The sequence below is a fragment of the Choloepus didactylus genome, chromosome 18, assembly GCF_015220235.1.
Source record: "Choloepus didactylus isolate mChoDid1 chromosome 18, mChoDid1.pri, whole genome shotgun sequence".
Lineage (NCBI taxonomy): Eukaryota > Metazoa > Chordata > Mammalia > Pilosa > Megalonychidae > Choloepus > Choloepus didactylus.
The window spans coordinates 15566323-15592910 of NC_051324.1; the positions used below are offsets into that span (position 1 = coordinate 15566323).

Below are 26588 nucleotides of genomic sequence, written 5' to 3' on the forward strand. Positions count from 1 at the left end.
TCATTTCATTTTGCATCCCCCTTTTGGTCACGAAGATGTTCTCAATCCCACCATGCCGGGTCCAGATTCATCCCTGGGAGTCATATCCTGCATACCCAGGGAGATTTACACCCCTGGGAGTCAGGTCCCATGTAGTGGGGAGGGCTAGGTGGCTTAGAGAGAGAGGGCCACATCTGAGCAACAAAGAGGCACTCAGGGGGAGAATCTTAGGCACAATTATAAGCAGGTTTAGCCTCTCCTTTGAAGTAACAAGCTACAAAGGGGCAAGCCCCAAGACAGAGGGCTCAGCATGTCAAGCCGTCAGTCCCCAGTGTTTGTGAGAACATCAGCAACAATCCAGGTGAGGAAGTCCAACACCTCCGCATCCTGCCCCAGCTCCTCAGGCGGGCCCCAAATATATATATATTTTTATTCTCTGCCCAAATTCCTTTGGAATGTGTTGCTATTTCACTGTAACCTATACAGACTTGCCATATCTCACTTCCTATTCAAAGTTCCATGTAATTGTGGTGTTTGAACAAACTGACTGTAGTAGTTATATTGTTTAGAAAATATAGATCCTACACCAAATAAACATTTCTTCCCTTCGTTTTGTGTGTTCTTTTGACATGTCCCTATCATTCTTTGAGCCCTTCTTTTCTGGGACAACATGATGTTTCAGGCTTATATTACATTTTCCTGGCTGTAGCCTTAGTCGTTGAATCAGCCATTTCTCTAAGGAACCCTAGAACCTTTTCATGGAGAACAATATTTAGAAAGCAAAACCCATTGCTACTGGTGCCACTGCTCCTTTCAGCAGGCAAACTAAGATACACACACACACCACTATATCTATCAAAATCCATAAATTCATACGAATACCTCCAATTCCAACTCAACACAAAGATTCATTCTAGTCTTCCTCCAGAAACCTCGCTTTCATTATTCACAATATATTTACTTATTTGATCCTAAATGAAATCATTTTAGAATTGCTAACCCATGCCACTGTGAAAAAAAAAATCTACTAACTAGAGTTCAATATATGTTCATAGTTCTTTGTCTTTAGACAGAGACAATGTAGGGAAAATATTGTGTACAAAAGTTACTTATGGGAACCCTGTATGCATGATTGTTCTGTAAACCCACAACTTCTCTTTGAAAATAAAAAGGTTACTTGGGCTAGTTTTCATCTGTATTTACTTGAAATACAGTTAGGTTCATGTTTCTGTTTGTATTCCAATTTAAGGTCCATCCCCCCGCATCCTTGTTGACTTAGGGGGATGTATGAAAACATTAACATGTTCCCAAAGTCATAAATATACTAAAAGGTATATGCAGACCTCTTTCTCAAAGCAGTCACTTCCCCTCTCCTATCCCTTCAACCCTGTTCCCACCTCAGCTGTTTTGTCTTGTTGCGAATCTGACAATCCTTTTGTATTTTAATTGGCATGTACAGATCTTTTTCATTTCATGTAATTCTGATATATTTGGATTTAATTTTACCACATTATTTGTTATTTATCTGTTTTGTCTTCTTTCTTGCTTCCTTTTGGACTCTGTCATTTTTTTTATTATTCTTTCCTATTAACTTGGATGTTATACACTCTTTTACTATTCTTTTAGTGCTGCCCTAGATTACAACAAGCCATTCTTGATAGAGTCTAATATTAATAGATATTCTTACCATTTTCCCAGACAATGCAAAAACCTGATAATATGAACTCCATTTATCCCCTCCTGACTTAATATCATATATTTTTATTATATAAGCACATATTTATATACGTGTGTATTCCCTTAAGACATCAGTATTATTGTTTTATACAGCTAATATCTACTTACCTACACATTTATCTTTGCTTTTCTCCATGCTTTCCTATATTTCTGACCTTCCTTCTGTGACTATTTCTTTCTCCCTGAAGAATACCCTTTTAATATTTCCTATAGTGGTGTTCTACTGGTAATACATTTTCTCAGCTTTGAACCTCTCTTCACCTTTCTTATTAAATATATTTTTACTAGGCTTAGAACTTGGTTGCTGATTCTTTTCTTTTCACACTTTAAAAGTTAGGCCAGATATTCTAGCTTTCAGATTTTTATTCTTTTTTAGTTCCTTCAGCTGATTGTAAAATTTTCTTTTTGTTTTTCAGCAATATTATGGTCTGTCTAGGTACAGCTTTATTTTTATTTTTCTTGCTTGGAGTTTTTAGGGTCTCTCAAATCTGTGGCTTGATGTCTCTTGTTACTTTGGGAAAGTTATCAGCCATTATCTCCTTGAATATTGCTTCTGACTCATTCTCTCTCTCCTCTCCGTCTGAGACTCTAGTCACATATATGCAAGACCTTACTGCTTTATCCTTCATGTCTCTTACCCTCTCTTCTTTAGTCATCATCTTTTTTGCATGTTTCCATGCATCACTCTGGATATTTCCTTCTGTCCTATGTTCCAAGTGTCTAATTTTATTTTATCTAATTTGCTATTAAGACCATCCAATGAATTCCTCATTTCAGAATTGTATTTTTCAGTTTTTGAATGTCCACTTGTTTTTTCTTTTTAGTTCCCAATTCTCTGCCAAAATTCTAAATTGTCTTTTATCTCCCTAAACACCTTTCAGGATTGACAACCCAATGCCAAACAATTGGCTAGCCTCTCTGTCTTCTCCAAGGATCTCCAAAATCAGCTCTGTCTTCTCCAGGATCTTGGCCAGTTATTCTTCATTATCTAGTTAGTGTCCTAATGACTTCAAGCACAAATGTTTTGTTTTTAATCCAGCTTTTCTATTAACAGTTATCCTTAGTGGAAGAGGATAACTGTGGAAGAGGTGGTCCAAATTACTGAGTCCATTATGTCTAGAAGCAGAAGCTATTGTTTCACTTTCCACATTCTCATTATGAATTCACACCAAACTATGAAAAAAATACAAACATACACCTAACATATTCAAACATATCAGCTAGTGTAGCCATTATTTTCTTCTCTTTTTTAACCTTCCTCACATCTTGCTCTCACTCCAGGAACAATCCCTCCTGGAGTCTCTGTCCAATCTGGACTGACTGCTTTCTCCATTCAATGCAAAGTTTTCCTCCTGGAAGTTGCTTTTGCCATTATCTAGGAAGTTCCATGTTGAAGTCTAAGTTTCCTAAATCCCAAGTCTTCCTCTTTCTTAATGTACATCTTCTATCGGTGGTATACCTCCTCCAGTAGTTTCCTGAGAAACAGTGCATGATAACTAAATTTTTGGACACTTGGCATACCTAGAAATATATTCTACCCTTATATATAATTGATAATTTAGCTGAGTACAGAATTCTAGGTTAAATTTTGGAAGTATGCTCTAATGCTTCTAGCTTCTAGTTCCAATGATCAGAGGGAACAAATGATATAAACTGGCTGGAAATAAGAGTGAAAGGAAACGTATAAGATGGGGATATAAGTGGGAAAGGTGTATGGTTTTTCTGTTTCTGTTTTTTTTTTACGATAATGTCAAGTGTAATCTGTCAAATATACAAGTTGCTTTTGTGGAGTATGTTTGGCCTGGGTGCTGCACATAAATGGAGGTTTCTTGAAATGATAAATGGGAAGGGTTAAAAATGGGCCCTGGCCCTGGCCAGTAGGGTGGAAAAGAGGCAGGAAAGGATGGAGAGGAGGCCCTAGTCAGAGGAGATGCAGGAGCATGGGCCCCCTGAGGCAGCCCCTGTCATGACTGAGCACCCAGGCAACACAAACTGGGGCTGGTTGCTTTTGATGAAAGCAAACTCTTAGGAATTCCCGGTTTGAAAAACAAATCAGGAGACTTCTGATTGAAAAAGGAGAGACTGAACCTAGCATTTATCTCCTCTCTCTGTCCTCTTAATCGCACTATATGCCACTAAAGAATAACTAAAAGGTATTGTATTAGTTAGGGTTCTCTAGGGAAACAGAATCAACAAGAGATTTCTATAAATATAAGATTTATAAAAGTGTCTCATGCTACTGTGGGGATGCGCAAGTCCAAATTCCACAGGGCAGGCAGCAGACTGGCAACTCCAATGAATATGTTCGATGAACTACTCAGGCAACGAACTGGCAACTTCGATGAACTCCTCAGGAAACGCATCGCTGGTCAGCCGAAGAAAAAGTGAAGGTCCTCTCTCTGTCTTGCTTAAAAGTCTCCAACTGATTGGATTAAATCCAGCTGATTGTATTCTCTCATTGTGGAAGACACACCCTTCGCTGATGTAAACAGTCACAGCTGTAGCCAACTGACTGATGATTTAATAAACCAGCCTTCTGATTTATTAACCAGCCACAAATGTCCTTGTAGTAATGGTTAGGCCAGTGCTTGCTTGACCAGACACCTGGGTACTGTCACCTGGCCAAGTTGACACATGAACCTAACCATCACAGGTATGAAACTATAAATGACAGCAATCAAGAAGTATCAATAAAATTTTGGAAGCCACCATGCAGTTAGACAAATGGCAAATGACTTATCAGACCAGAGAAAGCCAAGTGCCTGATGAAGCTGAAGCCAAGAACCAAGTTTATTTGTGCAGAAGATGAAAGTGGGTAAGAGATGTCTAAAATTTTCAGAAGATGAAAAGCAAATGGAAGAAACGTAACTGATTTAGCAGTATAGTGGAAGTACAGAAGAAGCTAAAACCTAAGAACCCGTAGCGGAGGATGCCAAGGAAAAGCACGCTGATTTGTCCAACAAAATCAGAAAGACTCAGGAAGTAAATGTGCTGGGAACTATAACGGTAGAATGAGGTATGGGTTAGCAGAAGTGGAAACCAACTGAAAATCTGCAGAATGAGCAGTGAGGTTGGCAGGTTTCCACCCCTCCTCCTGGCAACTAAGTGACAATCCCTCCCCCCAATCCCCAAAAGAAGGGGGGTGGGGATATTCTTTGGAAAAAAATAAATCAGTAATTTTAAATCCAGTCAAATCACCAGTCAAGTATGAGGGTAGGATACAGACATTTTCAAACACAAAGTTTCAAGAAGTTTACTCCAATACACAAAGCAGGAAATGCTCCATCAAAATGAAAGTATAAACCAAGAGAGAGGAAGACAAGGGCACTAAAAAATAAGGAATCCAATATGGAAGGGAGGCAATCTACCTGTCAGTGTGATGATGACAGGAAGACCCAGGACAAAAGTCATGCAGCAGATCACAGACTGGGGAGGAGAAAAGAGGGTCCCAGAGGAAGAGTGGGGGTGGGGGCTGAGAAACAGAGATTAACTGATATTTTTGATCATGAGGAAAATTATACTGAGATTGTTGGCTAATGTGTGGGAAAAGTTAGTACACATATATAAAAGAATAAGCAAATAAAAAAGAGATCTTTATTAACTCCTGGAAATTTTTAAAAATTTGTTCAAGAAAGAAATGTAATCATAGCATACTATTTGTGTCAATGATAAAAAGTATCAAAGTATCTGCTTATTTGTAATAAAGTGACACCCAGGAGGAATTTAAATGTGGGACCTCTTTTTAAAAGAACAGATTTACACACATCTTTCACATAGTTTGTGAAACATAAAAGAAGGCTACCCATTCTTCAAATATTTAGTAAGAATAGGATCCCATTTTATAAGTCCACCAAGCTACCTTTCCAAGGGAAAGTGGCCCAGAGAAGGGCGAAAGAAAACATTTCAAAGTCAGAAGACTTGCTGCTCATAAACGCAAGCTTGTCTTGACCATGAAGATTTCATGACCATGACTGTTTCCTGCCATTGATGTTTTGTGCTCTCTGATGGGACACAGCCCTCGTTAACACCAACAGGAATCCAGCCCTGGCTTGACTCCTGAACACTGCACCTCTACCTAAGAAGGGGAGGCTGCAGAGTGCTCTTTTGGGGGTCACCACCCATGCTGTTTTAAAGTCTTCTGTATCTGAAAAAAGGCAGTTGCAGAGAACGCTGGCCTACTGGCCCAAATGCAGCCATTTGGACACCAGGACCCCTGAAGCATAGTGTGAAACCTCAGCCAGTCTTTTCTCCAGCTTTTCTGAAAGTCTAACATTCGGCACTTGGCTCCTAGACAGATGCATGTAACATTTGACTGACCTTTCAGCTATCAGCCATGGGTTGAAGGAGCCCCTGGCCTCATGAGAAATCATCCGGAGGTACTGCTCAAAGCGGCTGCAGTAGTCACCAATGCTGTGCAGCATGCTGGGGGGAACACACAGGAGCACTCTGCCCACTTTCTGCTGAGAATCTTCTGAGGGGAAGAGCAAGGGAGCCTCTTTTCTCTCTGATCTCTCTTCTGTTCTCACACTTTCATCTAGGGAACTGAGAGCAAATAAAAATGATGAAAACATTCCAAATCATCCATGAGCAAGGGCAGCCTTAATTCAACCTGATGGTTTGATATCAAAAGGCTTACCTTCATTTCTCTCTCTCACCCTGAACAAAACTCAACATCCGATCACCACTAACTGTTTCCCTTTTTCACTGGACTAACCCTCGATACTGTAGGAATTTCTGCCCTCTAAAAAGAATTCTTGAAGCAAATCTTGCAGTTATTAGTAGCACAACCCACATATACCACTGTGATGCTTTCAGCAGTAAATACCAACTAAATTTTACTGAAAACTTAAGGCTTCTTAAAATGCAATATACTCATTATTGCATCTTATAAACATGCCCTTTTACTGAGCCATCTAAGATCTTGCTCAAAACAAGAATTTCTCTCATCTTGAAGGAATTCAAAATTCAACATTAAAGGCAACCAACTACAACAAAATCAGTCTAATACCACTTACTTGCCATTGCAAGGCCTTTCTAAGACAATGTTCACATCTGGGTCTTTGCGAGCTACTGTCTTTGTGATCTGGACTGGATGTGGATGCAGGGGCTGTTCACTTATGGCTGGGAGTTTTTGGTCTAGAAGGTTTTGATCTAGAAAAGGAGATGCATAAAATGACTGCATATAATGGAGTTGATGCACAGAGCAGAGCTGTCCTAGCAGCCAATACCCTGGGAGGAAGTCACATGCATGTCTCTTAAACTTAACGGGTTCAGCTAGCAGTTCAATGAAAAAATGTTCATTTTAAGTGAAAAGGTGAATGAAAAAGTTACAAATAAGCAAAACAATAAGGAATCAGTTTTAGAAGTAACTAGAACTCCTCTAGGAAGCCCCTGCTTGCTCTGATGATGCCTCCTAAAAGAGATCTGGGCAAAGCTCCAGCTATGCAGGTTTCATTAGGACCCAGTCACCCAGTCATGGAGTCTTAAGCAGTTGGGTTTGTTTTTTAACCTTAAATGGTTTAATTATTGAAAAAGGAAAAAAACCACCCACACCTGAACACTTAATTAGCTGTTTTAATTTGTCTCTGGGCAATGCTGGAAAAATCCGCATGATGATGATCAAAACATAAATTTATTAACTGTACTGTGCAGGCTTGACAACTCTTTTGAGTTTTGGATTATTTAAAATCTTAAATTTATTTCAAGTGTAGGAAGAAAATTTGTCCTTTTCTTAGATGAAGAGCAACTATAAGTCAAATGACTTTCTCTGAATCTCATCTTCTATGCTTATGATTTTTTGCTATCAAACAGAAATACTATGTAAGTCAGTTTTTATAAAAATGTTACTGCAAGTACAATCTATTCTCAACTGATCAGAGAGAGAAGAAGAGATATAGATTAGACATTGCACAGTCCACATATCACTTTAAATTTGGTTTTGTGATACAATTGAGCTTATACTCAGAAGAGTGGAAACACAGGATTCTTACTATGATTTCATGATTCTAGAATTACTAAGTGTCCAAAATTCATTTCAGTTCTTGGTGTTCTGAAGAGCTCTTTTAAATGCATACCTAGACTGTATGCATAGTCATAGACAGTGACTAATAATTTAAATTGTCCTTGGAAAAAAAAAAAGAACACTGAGTCCTCTGTAGGACTGTCTTCTTAAGTGACAGAATACATGATTCAACCTAACTTTATGGCTAATGGCCAAACGATCAGCTAAACTCATTTTCCTTCAACGTGCCCCTGTTTCCTGCTTCCATATAAAAAGAATGCACACACAAAAGATGCCAAGATGCCCTTCAGTGCACCAAACAATGACAAGAAGGCCTGCCCTGTGACAGGCCTGTGCTGGGCACAGTGGGAAGACACAGAACCGAATAGGACAAATGCTCTGGCCTCAAAGAATCTATGGCTTAGGTGCCTTCACAAACAGCTCTAATACATGGTAGACCATGATAGAAAAGTGCTACGGGAGTTCACAGGTGAGGAGGGGAGGGAGAGAACAATGTTCCAGTAGGGACACCAGAAAAAGCTCTGCAGAAGTCAAATCACATGAGCTGGGCCTTGAAAAATTGTTCGATTTTTGTAAGGATGAAGGTGGGAACTGAAGTAGGGTTGGAGGAAAAAGGAGCACAGCATGAGTAAAAACAGAGTGCTTGAAAATGACAGAAAACGTAGAAGGAACAAGGTAGTATTTTGGTTTAGATGACTCATCATTTTGTCAAAATTTGACATGGAGAATGCTTCTTCTAGAATCTAGATGATCCCCCAAACTCATATTTAAAAATAATTATATGTGACATATGCCATTGTTGCAAACCTTCTAAACCCACAATTCTCTTTACATCTCTTGGTAACTGTAGTATTCATAGTATTCAAATTTCTTAGGAGATAATGTTTAACCACATTTTATTCCTCTCTCTCATTGAGTAAGGTGATAAATGAAAAGCAAGAAAGAGTCAAATAGAATTTGAGTAACACTTTTCAGCCAAAATTGTGATAGTAGCCTAGCAATTGCAGCCAAAATGCCTATGTATAAATTTTTAAAAGTGGGGGAGAAAAGGGAAAGCAACAAATGGATCTCTGGTAGGGGGGAAAAATGAACCTCAAAATCTACCTCAATCTATGGCAAACATTCATTCAAGATGGATCATAGACCTAAACATAAAAGCTAAAACCATAAAGCTTCTAGAAAAAACCAGGAGAATCTCTTCCAAACTTGGAGGTAGGCAAACGTTTCTTGGATCACAGAAAGCAAACACCATAAAAGAAAAAACCTGATAAATTAGACTTCTTTAAAATTAAAAATGACTGCTCATAATAAAACACCTTTGAGAAAATAAACAGGTGAGTCACAGATAGGGAGAAATTATTTGCAAACATATCTCTGAATAGATTAGTGGCTGTTGGGGCCTGGAGGGAGGACTAGGATGTGAGGGCTAATGGATAGAGTATCTTTTTATGGTGATGAAAATGTCCTGGAAGTAGTGATGATGGCTGCACAGTTATGTGACTATATCTCAAATCACTGAATTGTATCCTTTAAAAGAGTGAATTTTATATGTGAATTATATCTCAATAAAGCTATTATTTTTAAAAAACATAATTGACAAAAGACATACCCAGAATACACAAAGAACCACAACTCAAAAACAAAAGGACAAACAACATGATTTTTAAAATGGACAAAAGACTTGAACAGACTCTTCACAAAGGAAGATGTACCAACGGCCAAAAATCACTTGAAAAGATTCTGAACATCACTGAAATCATCAATGAAATTAAATTAAACCACAGTGAAATCCCACCACACCCCACCAGACTGGTTACAGTGGAAAAGACGTACAAGACGGACACCAACAAACACCGGCCAGGATGGCAGCGGCAGCAACTCCTCCATGTTGTTGGTGGGAATGTAAAATGGTACAACCACTTTGGGAAAAGGTTTGGTAGTTTCTTCAAAAGTTAAACATACACCTATCCTATGACCTGGCAAGTCTACTCTTACATATTTATCAAGAGAAATAAAAACATATGTCGAATACAGAGACTGTATATGTATGTATGTATGTATGTATATATGTAAGTATATACATTCACAGCAGATTTATTCATAACAGCCCCAAACTAGAAACAATCAACTGTATACCCACAGGTAAATGGATAAACTAGCTGTGGTATATATATACAATGGAATACTTCTTAGCAATGTAAAGAAATGAACTATTCCCTAGAATCTGTGAATCTTCCCTTATATGGTAAAAAGGATTTTGCAGATGTGATCAAATTAATGACCTTGAGATGTGGAGGCCATTCTGGATTATACAGGTAAGCCCTAAATGTAATCACAAGTGTTTTTTTAATAGGCAGGCAAAGGGAGATGTGACAATGGTGGAGGAAAAGGTAAGGTGACAACAAAAGCAGAGTAATATGGCCACAAGCTAAGGAAGGCCAGCAGCTTTAATAGCTGAAAGAGACAAGTAAGGGATTCTCCCCAGGAGCCTTCAGAAGGAAAGCCCTGCCAGCACTTTGATTTGGGTCTGTAAAACACACTTCAGACTTCTGACCTCCAGAACTGTCAGAGAATAAATGTGCGTTGTTTTAAGCCACTAAATTTGTGGTGATTTGTTTCAGTAGCAATAGGAAACTAATACAACAAGCAACATAGATGAATCTACAAAGCGTGAGGCTGAATGAAAGAAGCCTTAGAAAAAAGAGTACATACTGTATGATTGTATTTATATAAAATTCTAGAACAAGGAAAAACTAATATATAGTGGGGGAAAAAAAGCATGACAGCGGTTACCTAGGTGATGGGGCATGAGAGAATTTTCTGAGATGATGGCATGTTCTCTATCTTGTTAGGAGTTTGGGTAAAAAAGATGGATCCATTTGTCAAAACCCACCAAATGATAGAGTTAAGATATGTGCTTTTTATACATAAATTTTACCTCAAAAGAAAAACAAGATCTATAAATAAATAGTACACTCAAGGTGCAGATACACAAGCTAAAGTATTTTAGGGGTAAGGTGTACTGATATCTGCAACCTACCTTCAACTGCATCTGAAAATAAGATGCTTTGATGGAAGGATAGAGGGATGGATGGACATATGATAAAGTAAATATATCGAAATGCAAATTGCAGAATCTAGAAAGTGAGTATATGGGTATTTACTATACAATATTTTCAACTTTTCTGTATGTTTGAAATTTTTCATAACAAAGTTTGGGGGAAAAAAATGGAGGAAACACTTACCATTTTTTTCTCCCTGCATCCAAAAATGAAGATCAGCATATTCAATTTTACTATATCTTTGGCGAACTGTCTCCTGGTATTTCTTTTAAAAAAATAAAAACAAAACAACAACAACAAAAGTTTAATTTATGAGAAAAAAAATGAGTCTCATTACAAACGAAAACCAGAACGCATGTGTAAATACAATAGATTATTTTGATATGAACACTTTCTCTTCTAGTCATGATACAGAAATGGGTATCTGTCAGGCCAGAAAGTGTTCATAAGGCGAAGTCTACAATAAAATGAAGCAATTAATGCTTATCTGTAAACTAGAACAGCACTGTCCACTAGAACTTTGAGGATGGAAATGTTCCATATCTACCTCCTCCAATACAGTAGCCACTAACTATTGACCACTTGAAAGCCATTATGAAGAGACCACTTGAGTATTTGATTTTGGTTTAGCTTTGTTTTGTTTTAAAATGAATATCTAAATCTGTGTTTCCCCCTGTCCTCCCAGACTTGTATGGCTAGTTGGAAGTGTCTGGTTTGTGTTCATCTCTCCCTCATTTCTGGGGCAGGGGCTGGAGACCCTGCCACTTCTTAATGCTCTGCATTCACACCTCTTTTGGACATTAAAGGTCAACTGATGAAAACAAAAATTAATTTGCATTTAAATAGCCACACATGGTCAGTCGCTACCATTTGGACAATACAGGTCTAAAAACATATTCCCAAGAAGGGGAAAGCAGTTACAAGACTAGGATAAACTGCAGATCTTAAAATTTTCAAAAACCAACAAAAAACTGTCTTCCTTATAATGTTTCTGTTTAACAACAAAGCTGAAATAAGAGATAATCACAGTGCCATTATGAAGGAAATGCTGAAAAGGGAGTCAAGAGACCTGGATTCTCATCCAAACTCTACCAGGAATTTTTTTATGACCTTGTCCACATCACTTACTCCTTTTTGTCTCAGTTTCCTGCTGTGAACATCCAGGGGTTAGGCTGGGTGATATCTGAGGTCTAAAATTCTACTTAACAGAAGCATTCTAAAAGTAGTATCATAGAAATTAAAGAAGGTAAAATTCTCCATAATTTGATAAGATCACACTCTAGCAAGGTAGTCAACCGAATAGCACTTACAAGCTGATAAACGAGAAAACCTATGGTCCTTTTGTGGGACCAACCCCTGGTTCCAATGTTTTTTTGGAGCACATGTCAATAATATCAGGGGGGTAATAATAAATTACTTACTGAGTTATCTTTCAGGGAGTGTGTTGAATATTTTATACCTCATCTCACCCATAAGTGACTTTATCAAGGTCATACACTTATTGGCAGAGGAGCTGGGATTTAAAGCCAGGTCTGCGGGACTGTGATGCACTAAGCTACAGAAGCATGAGGATTTGCTGCACTTGGCAGCGGCCAGCTCCCAGAAACAAACCAGAGCTGGCAGCCCCATGCCTTACTTCCATTTCTTCCATTCGGAGCATCATGGTCTCCAAAGTTGAAGTGTCCTTGCTGCCCTCCAAGGTGGCTAAGGCCTCAGACTCCAAGATCTCAGAGTGAGTCATAGCCCAGAGCTCATGAGTGGTATCTTCCAAAAATCCATCCAGCAGACAAACATTGTTGGATTCAGAATCAACTGCTGTGGCCTACGAAACAAAGTGGTAGAGGCATGGGGGTAGGGATGGAAAGGTGGTACAAAGAAAACATAAGAACTCAAAGATTTTTGCTCATCTTAATAAATCAACCACATAGTGGTCCAACTAGCAGAATTTCTATGCTAATACAAACCTCTTCTAAGTCAGTAATAACATCAGTACAGTTTCTCCCACAAGCACTTAAATGGCAGCATTACCCCAGTAACACCATTTCTTGTTATATAGTCCTAAACACCACCAGGTAACGTTTCCTCCTGCAAATTGAGGACAGTAATACCAGTGGCTCTGAGAATCGAATGATGCAACATGTGAAAGTACTTCCAAAGCAGCACTGTCCACATAAATTATCATCATTACCTGCTTTGACAGTTGGTAAAGCTGAGGAGAATGCCTAATATTTTACTTATCACATACTCCAGAGTATACACCTATTCTCTTCTGGTTCAATGCTTTTGTAAAAACTTCTGTTCATAACATCACAAAGTTCATGGTTCTTTATTCTTGCCTGAGGCTTTCTATCTAAAGCTTGGGAGAACTTTTCCAGCCTTTCTTGACCTGTATTGTTTACGTTCACAAAGTATTCACTTAAAGTTTGCCAAGCATTTTTACGTGCATTGTATTTCTCTTGATTCATATATATATATATATGTGATCAGCTCTGAAAGAAGCTTTTGCAAAGAATGTCTCCTTGGAAAATGATCATATCAGGTTCCAGAATGAGATATTTTTGGGATTAAATCTTGGTTCTGCCCACTGAGAAGCCAGGAACCTTGGACAACTTTACTTAACCTCTCTGGGCAATCTTATCTGTATTAAAGAAATAATAATCTTACACATGAGAGTTGTAATGATTACACAATGGCATGCATGCTGGGACACTCAGCACAGTGCTTGGCATGAAATAAAGACTCAGTGAATGGTTACTGCTAAGTAATTTTAAAAACCGTTTAACAATTCACAGAAGAAAAGATATTAATGACTAAGAAGATACGAAGAAATGCTCAATCTCAATCATGGTTAAAGAAATCAAAATCAGTTCAATAACCAATATAATAAAACTGCAAAAGATCTAGAAATAACCGATAATGCAAGTCTAGATAATTAAGTAAGGTGTGTGTGTGTGTGCACTCGTGTGTGTGTGCAGAATACTTTGCAACTACACAGAATGGAATACCAAGAATACTATGTGCCGTTAAAAAAGAATAAGGAAGGTTTCAATGCGCCAACATGGAAAGATTACCAAAATATATTACAAAGAAAAAAACAGGTTTCAGAACAGCATATGATATCCATTTGTGGAGAGGTTTAACATTTTATATTATACTTTTTCTGAATTGTTTGAATTCTTGACCATGTGTATATATAATTTTTAATTTTAGAGAAACTCATGTATGTTGGAAAAATATCTTTCACCTGCCAGTTTAGTTAGTGACAAAAAGTAGCAGCAATGGTAAATATATTATAATGGTATCCTTGCAAAAGCTTTTTCCTGTTACTAGGGATCTTGTCTATAAGCAAAATTGAGAGTTGCAGCAAATGTCTTCTCCATTTCAGAGATAAGAATTCTGAGAAATTGTATTCAAGGTTCCACAACGCTTTTATAAGTTAATATAGCAGGCTTGAACAACACACACATTTTAACTCACATCTGGGGCTTTGGCAATACAGAAGTTAGCTTCCCTAAAGTAGAATTACATCATTTGCTGAAAGGTAGAGCAGTGAAGCTGCCCTTTATTCTAGGACTGAGGTTCACAGGTCTACCTTCTCCTTTCACCAAGAGATGGAGAATTCGCTCACCTCTGGGAAAAGGCTGTGCTCGCACCTAGAACTACCTGGTTTGGAAGTCTAGATCCTCCCAGCAGTTCCCCAAAGTCTGAGACAACCTGGGCTGTTATGGGCCGTCAATATGAGCCCCTGGCCTATGAGTTGGGTTTTTTCCCTCTCTTAATATTCAGTTGCTTATAAACATTGACTCTTTTTTCTTCTTTTTTTTTTTTTTTTTGAGATTGTTCATATACCATATAATTATCCAAAGATCCAAAGTGGACAATCAATTGTCCCAGGCACCATCATACAGCTGTGCATCATCACCACAATCAATTTTTTTCTTCAACTTTTAGAATAGTTTCATTACTCCAGAAAAGAAATAAAGACAAAAAAAGAAACTCAAAACCTCCCATACCCCTAACCATGCCCCCCTCCACTGTTGACTCATAGTATTGGTATAGTACATTGGTTACTGTTGATGAAGGAATGTTAAAATACTACTAACTGCTGTATATAGTTTGCAATAGGTATATTTTTTTCCCTATATGCCCTTCTATTATTAACTTTTAATTATAGTGTGATACATTTGTTCTAGTTCATGAAAGAGATTTCTAATATTTGTATAGTTAATCACAGACATTGCCCACCACAAGATTCACTGTTTTATACATTCCCATATTTTAACCTCCAGCTTTCCTTCTGGTGACAGACATGACTCTGAGCTTACCCTTTCTACCACCTTCACACACCATTCAGCACTGTTAGTTATTCTCACAATGTGTTACCATCACCTCCGTCCATTTCCAAACATTTAAGTTTACCCTAGTTGAACATTCTGCTCATAATAAGCAACCACTCCCCATTCTTTAGCCTCATTCTATATCCTGCTAACTTGTATTTCATGTCTATGAGTTTACATATTATAATTAGCTCATATCAGCAAGACCCTGCAATATTCTCCCTTATGTATCTGACTTATTTCACTCAATATAGTGCCCTCAAGGTTTCTTCATCAACCCATTTTTTTAACAGTTTTTTTCACACACCATACATTCCGTCCTAAGTAAACAATCAACGGTTCCCTGTATAGTCACCTATTTATGTATTCAACACCATCACCACTATCTATATAAGGACATCTCCATTTCTACCATAAAGGAGGAGGAAGAGTCAAAGAAGGTAGAGAGAGAAAAGAGAGAGAGAGAAAAAAAAAACATGACAGCTAGGAAGCAACAAAAGAAAGAAAGCATTAAACTAAAGTAGAATAGAGAGTCAGGTAACATTACCAATGCCAAGAGTCCCATACCTCTCCCTTACGTCCCCCTCTTATATGCATTTAGCTTTGGTATATTGCCTTTGTTACATTAAAGGAAGCATAATACAATGTTTCTGTTAATTATAGTCTCTAGTTTGCACTGATTGTATTTTTCCCCCCAATATCTCCCTATTTTTAACACCTTGCAAGGCTGACACTCATTTGTTCTCCGTTATGAAAAAACATATTTGTACATTTTATCACAATTGTTGAGCACTCTAGGTTTCACTGAGTTATGCAGTCCCAGCCTTTTTCCTTCCTCTTTCCTTCTGGTGTCCCACATGCTCCTAACCTTCCTCTTTCAACCATACTCACAGTCATCTTTATTCAGTATACTTACATTGCTATGCTACCATCACCCAAAATTGTGTTCCAGACCTCTCACTCCTGTCTTCTCCTATCTGTCTGTAGTGCTCCCTTTAGTATTTCCTATAGAGCAGGTATTTTGTTCACAAACTCTGTCATTGCAAGAGAATATTTTAAACTCTCCCTTATATTTGAAGGACAGTTTTGCCGGATATAGGATTCTTGGTCGGCAGTTTTTCTCTTTCAGTATCTTAAACATATCACACCACTTCCTTCTTGCCTCCATGGTTTCTGCCGAGAAATCTGCACAAGTCTTATCAAGCTTCCTTTGTATGTGATGGATCGCTTTTCTCTTACTGCTTTCAGGATTCTCCCTATCTTTGACGTTTGATAATCTGATTATTAAGTGTACTGGTGTAGGCCTATTCAGATCTACTCTGTTTGGGGTATGCTGCGCTTCTTGGATCTGTAATTTTATGTCTTTCATAAGAGATGGGAAATTTTCATTGATTATTTCCTCTATCATTCCTTCGGCCCCTTTTCCCTTCTCTTCTCCTTCTGGGACACCTATGACACGTACATTCATGCGTTTCACATTGTCATTCAGTTCCCTGAGATGCTGCTCATATTTTTCCATTCTTTTCTCTATCTGTTCTTTTGTGTGTAGGATTTCAGGTGTCTTGTTCTCCAGTTCCTGAGTGTTTTCTTCTGCCTCTTGAGATCTGTTATTGTATGTCTCCATTGTGTCTTTCATCTCTTGTGTTGTGCCTTTTATTTCCATAGATTCTGTCAGTTGTTTTTTTTGAACTTTCGATTTCTACCTTATGTATGCCCAGTGTTTTCTTTATAGCCTTCATCTCTTTTGCCATATCTTCCCTAAACTTTTTGAATTGATCTAGCATTAATTGTTTCAGTTCCTGCATTTCAGTTGAAGTGTAGGTTTGCTCCTTTGACTGGGTCATAACTTTGTTTTTCTGACTGTAGGTTGTAGTTTTCCGTTGTCTAGGCGTCTGGTTTCCTGGGTTACCCCAATAAGGTTTTCCCAGACCAGAAGGAGGAAATATTCAGTATTAGGTTTCCTGAGGGTGTGTCTTAGGGATTGACACACCCTGTGAGGCCTCAAGCCACCGTGCTTTTCCTAACCTGCCCAGCAGGTGGTGCCTGTCAGCCTGTAGCTCCTGACTAGTGTAAGGTGTTGGCCTCCTTAGTTTGTTTTGGCTATTTTCCCTAGGCTCTGGGGTCTGGTTCTGAATGGAAGTGGGTAGTAGACCTGGGCACCACCTCTTTCCTCTTAGGGAAGATACACCCATAGGGAGTTTTCATTTGCATTTAAATGAGTTCTTTGCCTCTCTGACTCTGTTATCTCCACCCTTGTCTGGGTCAGAGCACTGGGAACTGAAAATGGCTGAAACTTTCTCCACTGCAGAACAATGCAAACTGAAAATGGCTGAGGTTTTCTCCACTGAGCCGCTCAGATTGAGAGAGAAAAAAAGGGACAGAAAACCCCCTTTTAGGGCCAGTCCATGGCCCCCAGTTTCACCTGCCAGCCAGAGACAGCACCCAGTCCTCTGGGTTTCCCCTCCCAGCACAGAGAAGTCCTCTGGCTCTTCAAGATCAGTTGTCACTAAAAGCCTCTCTGCTTGTTAGGGATTTGCAGCTTGCATTGAACAGTCCACATTTGCCAATTAAAACCCCAGCTGGAGCTGGACCAAGGAGTATTTTCTTATTCAGAGAGTGCTGCTCTCTATCACAGCGAGGCTTTGCAGTTTGAGCTGTGGTGGAGGGAGGGGCTCGTGTCTGCAGTTTCTACTCACAGATTCCACACTGCGATCTCAGGCATTCCTCCCAATCCTGGTTGGTGTACGATGTGTGGACAGTCACGACTGTCCCCCAGCAGTTATTCCAGATCATTTATTAACTGTTCCTGGTTGTTTATTAGTTGCTCCAGGGGGACTAACTAACTTCCACTCCTCTCTATGATGCTATCGTCCTGTGTCTCTAAACACTGACTCTTGATGGTGCTGCCTGGGAAACCCTTTGCAATGATGCTGATATAGCAGCAGCCTGTAATTCTCAACCCTGGACCCAGTTACTTTTTCTTTTCAATAAGCTATATTAAAAACTGTTTAAGACTTATAATCCTTATATGCAAGGCTGGTCATTCCTAGTAATATTCAAAAGTGTCTACTTCACTAACAGCTTTATAATCGCTTCATTTTTCTTTCATATTAAAATGCAGTATGGAATGTTCAAAAGTTGATTCTGGTAATGAATGCACAACTATATGATGATACTGTGAACAGTTGATTGTATACTGTGGATAACTGTAGGGTATGTGAATGTATCTCAATAAAACTGTGTTTAAAAAAATGCAATATGGAATTGGCTCCCTAGGTTACTTGCTGACCTCATTATTTTGCTGGGGGAGAAAGCATCATTCGGTGGCTGTGGTGAACAAAACACCAAGCCATAGTACAGCTGCATTTCTAAAGGCCAAAAGGCTTTAAGTTTCCCGGTCTCACATAAGAGTCTGTCACAAAATATTAGTACAGTTAAATTACTATTGCACAGAACATGAAAATGCCCCGCAGCTAAAATATCGCTTAATAATTAGAATAGGGATAAATTCTTGAAATCTACTTTCTTTCTGTTCCTAAGAGCTGGTAGAGCTTCATTCCAACATCCTTCTAACTCTAAAACCTTGATGCTTGCTCTGCCCTAAGACTTTCATGGAAATAAAGCAATAAGCTTCCTTCCAACCTCTCCCGAGATCAAATGGATGCAACTTGAACGTGCCACTCCCTAGCCCTAAGCCTAGACAGGCTAGGGACAGTTCCACAAATATTAAAAACAAGCACTCCAGAGGAAGAGCACAAGGGTGGACAACAAAAAAAATATGTTTTTATGTTTCTCAAATGTTTCCATTTTTCCCAGGCCACCCTTACTCTCTGCTAGGCCAAACATGGTCACATATTAGGCACCGAGAGCATGCTTGCCTCACAGTAAATATTAGCCCTAAGTATAAAGGAAATTAGGCCAGTAATGTGGGCAATGAAGCTGAATAAGAGGACCATGGGCTGCCATCATTTTGCCTATCACTCTGCCATGGGCTGTCAGCAACCAGGGCTGCTCTGCGGACATGCTCTGTCATGAGGAGGGGAGAAAAGGAGCCACTGGCAAAAACATGTGGCTCCAGAGATCTGCGGGCTGTGTGCAAGGCTGAACTAAGTTATACCACTAAATATACACTAAGAATTAACATGCCAAATATGAAAAATAATTTCCATCTTGCTTAAGCAGGATAATCCACAGTTTGCAGAGTAATCTGTATATCATTTTCCTTACAACCAAAGACATTATCATGTATTAATACCAGTGTCAGTCCAGAATATCAACACTGCACAGCACAGACCTTCTCTGCAGGCTGGGCTATCTCTTTGTTTTCTGGTGGGCAATCCTTCAAATGAGTATTTGCTTCCAGAGAAGAATTGACTCTCTAATAAAACAGACAAATATGTTAATGGGCTAGAAACACTTACAGCCCATATTAGTACAAATGAATTGTGCTACAAGAATAACGTTAGTGTGGAACTGTTCATTAGCTTTAGCTACATTAGGCTTTTTGTAGCAATTGAAAGCACTCTGTCTTCATGAAAATGAATGCTACGTGTTGGTCTTGGCTTTCTGCCTTTTGTCTTCCCTCAACTTTGGACGCTGCCCAGAATAGCTGTGCGTTTTCATACCAGTCACTCAATTTCTCTGTTCCCCAGTTTCCTCATCAATAAAATAAGAAGGTTGGACTATTGAATCTGTATGAGTCTTCCCAGTTCTACATTCCTGAGATTTCCAAAGAAATGTGGAAATTTCTAATAAGTTCACATTTCTTAAACTAGAAATTCAGAAAGAAGTTCAGTGGTCTGTTCAGGGACCCAGAAAATCACTGCTTCCATTTGGAATTGGAATATTCTACTGTGGCCCCATCTACTTACCGGGGGACCTATTGAGTCTGGCCATAGAATTTAGCTTTCTGCTTTCAGGAGGATGGCACACCCTGCTGGTGAGGCCAACATAATTTCATCTTCAAAAAAGTACTAGTTTGTGCACAGAAGCTGTCCATACATCTCTCTCCTTTGGAAAAATGGAGCCAATCATTCTAAACCACTGAGGTGAAACAGTGTTACATGAGAGTGGAAGCACTTAATTGTGCACTAACATCATCAATCTATTTCATTAGGAATGGAAATTGCAATCTAAACTCTTCCCCCAACTAAAATCTCACCTTTCTCAAAAACAGAATTTTCTCTCTCTCATCTCTATTCCTTTCCCACAATGAAGACACACCAATGGTGTGTGGTTGTCTGGGGGTATCTGAAAGGTGCCCCAGAAGCTCTGCCCATAATCAGAACCACAGATTAACCCTGCAGTCTCCAGCTGGCAGACAGAAACTGAGACCTAAAGGGTCAGTGTAACCACTATAGCAACTCTTTTTATTCCAGAACATCCAAAAAGCAAGCAAATGAGATTAATTAGATTACCTGGGCCTTGACCAAGAGAGGCTTCAAACGCTCCAGAACCTCCTTCTCTACACTGTCCGCTAACAGGGAAGCAGAAACACTATTTAGAAATAAAATTGAAAATTAAAATTGAAATCAAGAATAGATTCTATTTTGCACATTTATTTACCACTCCAGGTGAATGGAAATCAAATGATTATAAAAACTACAGGGCTTCTCTAATCCCAATGGACAATAAATATCCAGGGGATCTTTTACACAGTTCTCATTCAGTTGGTCTGGGTGAGGCCTGAGATTCTGCATTTCTAGCAAGCTCCCACATAATGCAATACTGCAGGTCCTGGCCACACTTTGGGTAGGTTTAGACAATATCTGGAGAAGTATTTTGGGTTATGAGTACATTTTAAAAGAATAACAGCTGCCTTTAAGCAGGAGACCTCTGGGTTAGGGTGAAGACTGAACAAATGAAACTAACTTTGCTCCCGCCAAACACCCCAATAAAACAATACAGATTTTTTATTTTTTTATTTTTTTCAAGAAATAAACCTACAAGGACCAAAAGAAAAAAAAAAATTGGTGCTGGAAAACAGAAGGACAAAAGAAATAACTAACTTAGCTGGCCTCAGAAAGCTGAATTCCAGGCCACTCAGTAACGGGAAAAACTGAGAACCAACACCTTTGTAGGGCTGACTGAAATAGGTGCAGGACTGGCAGGAACAGATGACTAGACCAGGGGAAAGCTGGGAGGAGGTGGCTCAAATATGGCAGAGAGCAGTGAAATGATGTTTGAGAAATTAGGTCCCTAGATCCCTTCCCTATTTCACAAAACTAGGCAACTGCCTCTCTCTAACTCTGACAGAAGTGTGGTTGCTTATTCTCTGGAGAAGATAAACAGAGGGTCTCTTGCCTAGAGAATGCCAATCACAATCACAGTTGAGGCTGTAAGTGTCACACTGAAAAGAGGGGTTCATGTACGTACACTGAAGGTTGAATGAGAAGACCCCAACCCCCACCCCCCAGCCCCTAAGATGCTGGCATCCAGACCCTTACCCTCCAGGCAGGAGATGAGAAGACTTTTTCCCTGGGCAATCTGAGCAGCCCCAAAGGAAAGACCTGAAGACCAATATTAAGGTCCTTAAGAAAAAGTCCACCCTAGAGGATTCTAGAGAGGACTCTAAAGTTTCAAGAATCCTTTCATGAGATAGTGGTGGAATAATCAGATATCCATAAGAAAGAAAAAAAAAAAAAAAGGAACTTTGATCCACATCTCATCTCATTCACAAAAATTAATTCAAAATGGAATATAAACTCAAAATAAAAACTAAATCTACAAAGCATTTAGAAGAAAACAGAATATCTTTGAGACCTTAGTATAGGCAATGACTTCTTAGACAATTCATAGAAAATACTAACCATGAAAGAAAAAAATTGATAAACTGGTCTTACCCTAAATTTAAAACTTGTAGTTATCAAAAGACACCATTAAGAGGATTTATAGGCAAGCCACGGAACCAGGAGAAAATATTTGTTGCACATATTATCTGAAATGGGACTCGCATCCAGAAAATACATTTAAAAAACTCTTACATATCAATAAAAATAAATAAATAAAAAAACAGACAAAAGACGTGAACAGACGCTTTATAACAAGCACTAGAAAAGGTGCTCACCATCACCACTCTTCAAGGAAATGAAAAATAAAACCACAATGAGATATATGACACCTTCACCAGGACTAAAAATTAAAAGACTGACAAAAACAATGGTCAGCAAGGATATGGAACAACTAGAAAGGACTCCCAGGCATTGCTGATGGGAATAAGAAATGGGACAACTACTTCGGAAAACTTGCATGGCAGGTTTTATAATGTTAAACATCTGCCTATTCTATGACCCAGAAATTCTACCCCTAGATATTTACCCAAGAGAAAAAAAAGCAGATTTCTGCAAAAAGATTTGTGCAAGGATGTTTGTAGAACCTTTATTCATATTAATTTAAAACTGGAAACAACCCAAATCTTCATCCACAGAATGGATAAACAGATTGTAGGGTAACAATACAATGGACTGCTTCTCAGCAATAAAATGGAATGAATTATACTGATCTATGCATAGCACAGACAAATGTAACAAATATTTTGTTGAGCAAAAGAACCCAGACACAAAGGAGTAGATACTGCTGACTCTATTTATATGACATTCAAAAACAGGCAAAACTACTCTAAGGCAGTAGAAATCAGAAAGTAGTTGTACTTGTGAGGTACATGGGTGGTAGGGAATGACTGGAGAGAACGACTCTCTGGGGTGATGGAAGTGTTCTCTATCTCGACTGAGATATTGGTTACCCAGGTGTGCGCATTTGTCAAAACTCATTGAACTGTACCTTTAAAAGCTTTGCATTTTATTATACGGAAACTCTACCACAATAAATTTTGAAAATTCAGAGCATGCTCAGAGCTTTCAATCAGTAATCAGTCTTCTACTTTTAAACATCAGAAGGTTGCTGAGGATTGCTAGATATCTGAGGAAGGCAAAGAAAGGCCAAACAAACAAATAAATAAAACCTCAGAGGAAACAGAAATTATGCAGGACAAAGAAAAAAAAAAAAAAAAAAACTATTAATATAATCAGAGAGAAGGACCAAGTGAGGAGCAACTAAACACATGAAAAGATGTTCAACATCATTAGCTATTAGGGAAATGCAAATTAAAACCACCATAAGATATTACTACACGACTATCAAAACGCCTAAAATAAAAAATAGAGACAACATCAAATGCTGGTGGTGATGCAAAGAAACTGAATCCCTCATACACTGCTGGTAGGAATGTAAAACAGCACAGCCACTTTGGAAAACAGTCTGGCAGTTTCTGAAAAAATGAAACATGCCATTCATACAACATAGCAATTGTAACTGCACTCCTGGGCATTGATCCCAGAGAAGTGAAGACTTATGTTCACACAAAAACTTGGGCATCATTGATTGTATACTTTGGAAGGATTCTATGCTACGTGAATCTATCTCAATAAAATTGCATAAAAAATGTGCATGAATGTTTATAACAGTTCTATTCAGAGTAGCTAAATATTGAGAATAATCCAGATGTCTTTTAATGGATGAAGGATTAAATAAACTGTGGTCCATCCATACTTTGGACTACTACTCAGCAATAAAAAGAAATGAACTATTGATGCACGAAACAACCTGGAAGAATCTCCAGAGAACTGTGTGAAAAAGGCCAATCCCCATGAGGTACATACTGTATGACTCCACTTACACAACATTCTTGATGTGACAAAACTATATATATGGAGAACAGATTAGTGGTTGCCAGGGGTTAAGGAGGAGATGGGTGTGGCAGGGAAGCAGGCATGGCTATAAAAGGGCAACATGAAGGATCCTTGTGGTGAGGGAACTGTGCTGCATCTTGACCACGTTAATGTCAGTATCCTTGTTGTACTGCTCTAGTTTGTAAGATGCTACACTGTGGGAAACTGAGTAAAGGCTACACAGGATCTCTCTATATTATTTCTTACAATTGCATATAAAGCTATAATTATCTCACAATAAAAGTTTAATTAAAAAATTTCTAATCAAAAACAGTCTCCAACTAAGTATTCTATACCCAGTAAAATTGTCAGCAAATATGGGGGTAGAATAAAGACACTTTTAGACTTATAAGTTCCCAAAAGATTTACTTTCCATTCATCCTTTCTCAAAAGGCTACATTAGGATGTCCTCCCTCAAAATAAGTGAGTAAACTGAGAAAGATGACAACATGAGATACCAGAAATAGGAGATCCCTTAGGCTCCCACCTCTATAACCCAGGCTGTCTGCTGAGGATACTCCCCTCAAAGGCTGGCCAGAGAGAAATTACAAGCAAAACATTACAGGAGAGCCCACTTTTCCTGACCTGGTTTCTTCCAAAAGTCTAGTATACCTGGTTCACCTATGCTCAAATGTGGGAAGCCCTGGTTTCCAAGGACTTCCTGGGAAATGGTTCCCAAACACTCTCAGGGGAGCTCAAGTCAGATTATGTTCAGCCTATTTTCCCCTGGGAGTCTTCACCTAGTACCGGCTATATTGCTCTTTCCTTGTTTAGCTAGGTTTGTGTCTCTTCTCAGTTTTCAAAATAAAACAGTATGTTGTTAGAGATACATACATAGGTGGTAGATTTATGAAGAATAATGAAAAGATTAATATGGGAGTCAGGATAGTTGGCCCTGGCGGCAAAGAGGGGGATGCAACTGGGGAGAGACACACAGGGAGCTTCTGAAGTAAGGGTAGTGATTATTTCTTGGCTTGGGGTGGTGGTGCATGGGACGTTTTATATTTTAGATTGTGTATGTGCATTACATATGTTCTCTCTCTCTCTAATTATATATATACTTAATTTTTCAAATATAAAATAAAGGGAGTAATGGGGTTCAGGGAATTAAGCTTTCATTGTATGGTATCAAGGACAAGGGCATCTACTGGGAATCAAATTTCAATACAATATTAACATCACACCTTCTACCAGCTAGAGACGACCAAGCAATGGGCTGTCTCTGAAGGTAGTGACCATCCTGTCACTAGGGAGTATGCATGAATATGCTGGACAGTCACTTTGTGGAGTTAGGACACAGGGGCTAGAAGCATCAGATGGGGAAAAGATCCTTTCGATCCTAAGATTCTATGGTTATGATTCAAAATCTTAATGACAGTCAAAAAATCTTGGCCCTCTAGCGAAAGAAACCACAGCCCTTCTAATCTGACTGAAAGAATGCACAGCTGTTTCAGCGAGCATTGTTTATCTAACTTCAGGGTGATTTATTATCAGAGCTGAAAAAATGCGGCAAGTTTAGCAGCAGCAACTGCATCAACTAAATCTTTTAACAAGCTTCTTTATGCCTACAGTTAGGTAGTAAAACTCATAAGGAATGAATGGTCTAACACAACCTCATTAGAAAACCTTAGGTTGCATTCAAACCAAAATGTGAAGCACAATTATCTACATGCTCAATTATATGAGCAGAACATGTACATCACGCTAGCCTTCTGCCCTCAGAAGCACTGCATCTGGCCAGAGAAAAATACTTTTGAGGGCAGCACAAATAAATAAACTGATATGACACTGATCTTTCAGGTGGAACCTCCCCAAAACTGCAGACGTGTTTTCAGTTCTCTTTCAAACTCCACACAAAAGAAACTTTTCCTAACAGCAACAACAAAAAATGCATAACATACATGCAGACAAGCAGGTATTAATACATTCTTTCATCCATTCATTCACAAATTCATGTAGTGAAATTGGGCCTGAACCGCTCAGACTGATGGATAAAACTAGATCAATTATAAGAGGCAATTGTCCACTATTCTTCCTCAGAAGCAAACACATACCTCAGTTTTTGGAGTCTACCCACTTCTTCCGTTCTTACTTCACTCAGTTCCTTAGTTCTTCTGGATGTTTCAGCATCAAGCCAATTGAGCCTATCAGACAGTACAAAAACATCACCCCAAGGCTGCCTCAAAGCTGGCATGGTTTCAGCACCACAGAAAGGGAAGAAGAGTCTGGCTTCCCTTGGGCTCCAATCCAGGCTCCACCTCTGGCTTCTTAAATAACTTCACAGACTTTTAGGCAGGCAGATGGCCAGTAAACGTAAGAAGGGCTAAAACTAAACAATCTGGATTGGCTGTTAAAATAGCTGGACAGTTTAGAATAGGCCTGCCTACCTTTCTCTAGTCAGAAACAGATATTTACCTCAGTTTTTGTATTTTGTTCATTTCTTCAGTTTTTAATTCATCTAGTTCCTTCAATCTTTTGGAAGTTTCAGCATCAAGCCAAGCGAGCCTAGCAGGCAGTACAAAAGAGTTAAAACAAGCCTGCCTCGCAGCTGCAGAGTATCATTACTACAGAAACAGACCTCAAGTCAGTGTCCCCCATGGCACCAACCCTGGCTTCAATAAGGACTCAGTGGGTAGTGTACCCTATGGACCCCATAATGTTCTCCGCATAATGTTCCACGTAAAAAGACATCTATGTGCAAAACCACTCCTTGTCAATGTGCATG

The 26588-nt window shown here is 38.8% G+C and overlaps 1 protein-coding gene across 12 annotated transcripts in view; it reads right to left on the minus strand.

The window, feature by feature from the left end:
* The window catches only part of KIAA0753 (KIAA0753 ortholog), a 73433-nt gene that overhangs the window by 7091 nt on the left and 39754 nt on the right, over positions 1–26588 (minus strand). For 7 of the 12 annotated variants that reach the window (XM_037809590.1, XM_037809588.1, XM_037809595.1 and 4 more), the window contains 8 exons: positions 26279–26368; positions 25918–26007; positions 20555–20633; positions 19432–19515; positions 12437–12622; positions 10984–11065; positions 6732–6867; positions 6034–6258 (listed from right to left, as the gene is read on the minus strand). In XM_037809590.1, the coding sequence (XP_037665518.1) occupies positions 6034–6258; positions 6732–6867; positions 10984–11065; positions 12437–12622; positions 19432–19515; positions 20555–20633; positions 25918–26007; positions 26279–26368 (972 nt within the window). Of the gene's footprint in view, positions 1–6033; positions 6259–6731; positions 6868–10983; positions 11066–12436; positions 12623–19431; positions 19516–20554; positions 20634–25917; positions 26008–26278; positions 26369–26588 lie in introns of those variants that run through there. The other 5 variants (XM_037809592.1, XM_037809591.1, XM_037809594.1 and 2 more) reach the window with 5 other exon arrangements.